General features: G+C 46.0%; 1 protein-coding gene across 8 annotated transcripts in view; it reads right to left on the bottom strand.

Moving 5' to 3' along the window:
- Positions 1–4005, bottom strand: part of ARMC9 (armadillo repeat containing 9) — a 122408-nt gene that overhangs the window by 94551 nt on the left and 23852 nt on the right. For all 8 annotated transcript variants that reach the window (XM_025043209.1, XM_025043210.1, XM_025043211.1 and 5 more), the window contains exon 8: positions 988–1145. In XM_025043209.1, the coding sequence (XP_024898977.1) occupies positions 988–1145 (158 nt within the window). The remainder of the gene's footprint in view (positions 1–987; positions 1146–4005) is intronic.

The following is a 4005-nucleotide window of genomic DNA, read 5'->3' on the forward strand; positions in this document are numbered from 1 at the left end:
AGTTTGTTACGAAGCGACACGATTATAGGTAATTTTATTTTTGCATAGTTCTATATTTTTGAAATTTTCTATGATACATATTATTTTGTAGTTGTATTTTTGAGTTACTAAAACAATTTTATTGATGATAAAATTATATAAAGCTGAACACACACAGGCCTGCATAGGCGCGCACAAGTACAAGTAAAACTGGGGAAATCGAAATAACAGCTGGACTGCACCAGCGCCAACACCCCGGCGGAGATATCCTGCTGCAGCTTTGCAAAATGTTGCTGGGCAGACTGAACGAGGCTCTCGCTGCACTGTTTCTTAAAAATGCATTGGACCTACCATCATATCCATTTTAAAAAACTGTATTCCACAAAGAGATTTTATTATACTTTCTACTTTTTCTGAAGTAAAGCACTGGAGTCATTCCTATTCAAGTCAGGGACAGCACGAGGGTGCCCACGATCACATCATTCAACAATGTCCCATGGTCTTAGTCAATAAGAAAAAAATGTTATGACATATAACGAAAAAAGCAAACAAAAATACCACTATTTAAAGATGGTATGACTGCCAATCTAGAACATGGAGAATCAATCAAGAGGTTCTGTCAGATTAACAGAGTTCAGAAAGCTAGCTGGATCGAAATCAATATAGAAGAATCTATAGCTTCCTATCTTACCAGCAGGATATCGCTCCCTCATTTTTATGCCACTACATAATACTTTTTTGCTATCAATTTATTCTTTGCTGACATCAAGAATAAGGTAGGGAAATAAAGACATGGTGGGCAACACGTCAGGAAAAACGGCTAAAATACTGCAGGCAGCATGAGAAGCAGTGTGGGGGGTCAGCTCAGTCTCCTGTGTGCAGGTGCGCTTTGTGAAACAGCGACAGGTGTCAGGGCTGGGAGGGGCCAGGAATCACTGTTAACACAGCCCACGCCCATGCTACCTCTTGGTCTCTAAACAGACGTGAACGAATAGGGGTCTTGCTTACCATCTTGCCGCTGACCGTGGCCTCCAGGGAATCCACCAGCTCTGCCGTGACCCCGATGAGGTTGTGGTAGTCCGCCTGGATCTTATTGTACCGTTTCAGGTAAGTCATCGACCTGCGCTCAGCTTCTACCAGCTGCTGGTGGAGCTGCTGCAACGTTTCTAGGAAGACAATTTATATTTATGTTATGTCAAAAAACCCCACGAAATAAAAAATAATTAATACTATGTCTATGATCATAAATATTTTGTTGTGACAATGAACTCGGCGCTGTTTGTGTTTCACACTTTATGTCATACTACATTTAGTTACAAAGTGCTTAGTAATCACTGATTTTTTTTTTTTATGTCTTATAAAACTGAATCATCTCTGGTTTTCCTAACAAAATCTATTTCCTTGACCAAATCCCATGCAATTTCTTTTAGTTCTTCTCTTTATGAACAAGAAACAAACAACATTTCTTTTTATAATCAGATCACAAAATAGTTGAACCAAACCTGCAGCGTCTTCTGTTTTTGCCCTAGGAGGCCGTTTGGGGAACAATTCGTAACCACAGGACGGTTCTTCGTTTTGAGTAAATGTTGGGGCTGCTTGACTGACGCTGGAGAAAACTAGAATTTAGAAGATTCCAGGCGCTCCTTCTGCCAGTTTGATAAAGCATAAACCACCCCACTGGGCCTTTGGGCAGGCAGCTTGGGAAGGTTCTAGCCTCTTAGAATCCCCACCGCGTCCTCCCATGGGCAGCACTCGATGGCCAAGCTTGATTCTGCAAGATAACATTCTGATTAAGGAATACTCTGCGCTGAAGAACTTAGGGATAAAGGGCCATAGTGGATATAATATGTCCTTGAATGGTTCAGAAAACAGACCGTGTGTGTAGAGAAAGTAAACAAACAAACGAACAAACGGGTACACTGCCAACGTTCTGTGAATGTGGCTAAAGCACATGCAAGTGTCCTTTGTGCTATTTTTGTAACTTTTCTGTGCTTGAAATTATTCCAAGAGTTAAAAAAGAAAAAAAAAGAAGCCCCTTACCTTAGACTACACAATTTCCAATGTGGCAGTTACTTTAAAAATAAAATAAAGTTTCATTCGTTTCCTATTGATTTGCTCATTGGTTCCAGCCCTTGGTCCCCCATCGAGCCCCTCCAAAGGGAAGAGCGACCTCCTCCCCCACCCCCACCCCAGGAGGCTGTCTTCCAGCAGCTCACTCTTCAAAACATCTCTCTCTACCTTCTGGGACTTTACAGACACCTCTGAAATGTCAATGTCATTTTCTCCTGGTCTTTCATGTTTTCAGGTCCTTTAAATTGGGGGCGCGGGGCGGGGGGGCAGACCATGGGCACAGAGCCTCACCGTCCCGGGCCTCGTGAAGTCCACGCTGTGCGCCAGGCTCTGCCGCATCTGGTTACTGAAGAGGCGGGCGCAGACGCTCTGCAGGTACTCCGGGGTGATCTGCAAGGGGGGCACGAGGACGGCCGGTGAGAGGCTCACCCAGAGACGGCTGGGGCGCCCCGGCATGCGCGAGAGCTCCCTCTCAACAGGCTGTCTGCAAGGCGCGGAGATGAAACTTACTCTGTCGTCAGAACTCGGGATTCCAAGCACTGAGCCCGACAGAAAAAACAGCTATCATGACTCCAGGTCTGATCGTGCGAATCGCACTTTAAATTACAGAATTCCACTGGATGGACTCCCACTGCCATGTACAATAAACTGATTTTAAACCGCTTTGTTGTTCCTAATTCAGGGGATGAAGTCACCGTAGTGCAAAGGACTCTGGGCTTAAAATCAGAAGATCTGGTCTCAAGCCGTGGACTCCTGAGAAGACCGACAGCTCTGCCTCTTGCCCTCACGGCCTGTCGAGCGGAACGAACAGCGCCCGTCTCTGGGTCGTGGCGAGTGGGGACAAAGAGATCACAGATATGCCCAGCACATGACAGTGGCTTGGTAAATGCTTACTGAACGACTGAGAGCCATTTTTATAAATTATCAAGCGCTTGACAGCGCGAGGCTGAATTATTATGCCCATCGACGCTACTGTATTACGGAGTTTTCCTTTACCGTCTCTCGTAACTCTCTCGTGAGCGACTGTGATTCAGGATTGACACATGACGTCTAAAGCAGTAATCTAAAATTTTTTGCTTTCCACTTTTTAATAAATAATACATATGCTTAAAATGTCCAAGAGTCAACGCCGCCGCTCCCCAGCAACCCACCCTGGAGGTGACTATCATGAACAGCTGTGCGTCCCTCCAGACTTCGGTCTGCGCCTGATTGTTTAAGGGGACGTCCTTTCCCTCGGCCTCGGGCTTCCCCGTAGTGAACTTCCTCCCCCTCCCCCTCACTCCCTGGTCCCCCTGACAGCAGGACCGCTCTAGGGACTGGTGGACTGGAAAGGGCTGGGAATGCGGGACTAGTCCCTGGCCATCTCTCGACACTCAGGTATAAGCAACTCAGACAGAGAAGGGCCCCATCACGAGGCTGCGCCTCCTACAGTATCCCGAGTCCATTTCTTCCTATAGTATCAAAATTTAAACGTTCCTTTTCATTCTGTATTTTTAACCTTTCCTTTTACACCTGTTCCTTCCCTACAACCTATAAACGTGTTCAAATATATTTCATATTAAAAAAAGTATCTTCCCCTTTGTCTCCCCTGGGTCTTCGTCTGTCGACCGCCCTCTCAATATTCCTCCTTCATAGCCAAGGTCCTTGAAAGGACCCACTGCTGCTGCCTCCCTGCCCTTCGCCCTCCAGCACGCTGGGATCGAAATTCCTCTGTGCCGCTCCACAGCAGCTCACGTGGCACGGGCACCGATGCCTTCTGAACGTCAAAAACTTAGACACTTTTCAGTCCTGCTTTTCTAGAGTCTTCTGCGGCTTTTGAGGCTTTGGGTCAACCCCTCATTCCTGAACGGTCCCTTCTTTTGCCAGCAGAACCACTTCTCTAAGAAGGAAACTGAGCAAAGGGCATGTATACACAGTTGACTAAAACGCAAAATATAAATGGCCAATAAACACATG

This window comes from Pteropus alecto, unplaced genomic scaffold (genome assembly GCF_000325575.1).
Source record: "Pteropus alecto unplaced genomic scaffold, ASM32557v1 scaffold110, whole genome shotgun sequence".
NCBI classification, from domain to species: domain Eukaryota; kingdom Metazoa; phylum Chordata; class Mammalia; order Chiroptera; family Pteropodidae; genus Pteropus; species Pteropus alecto.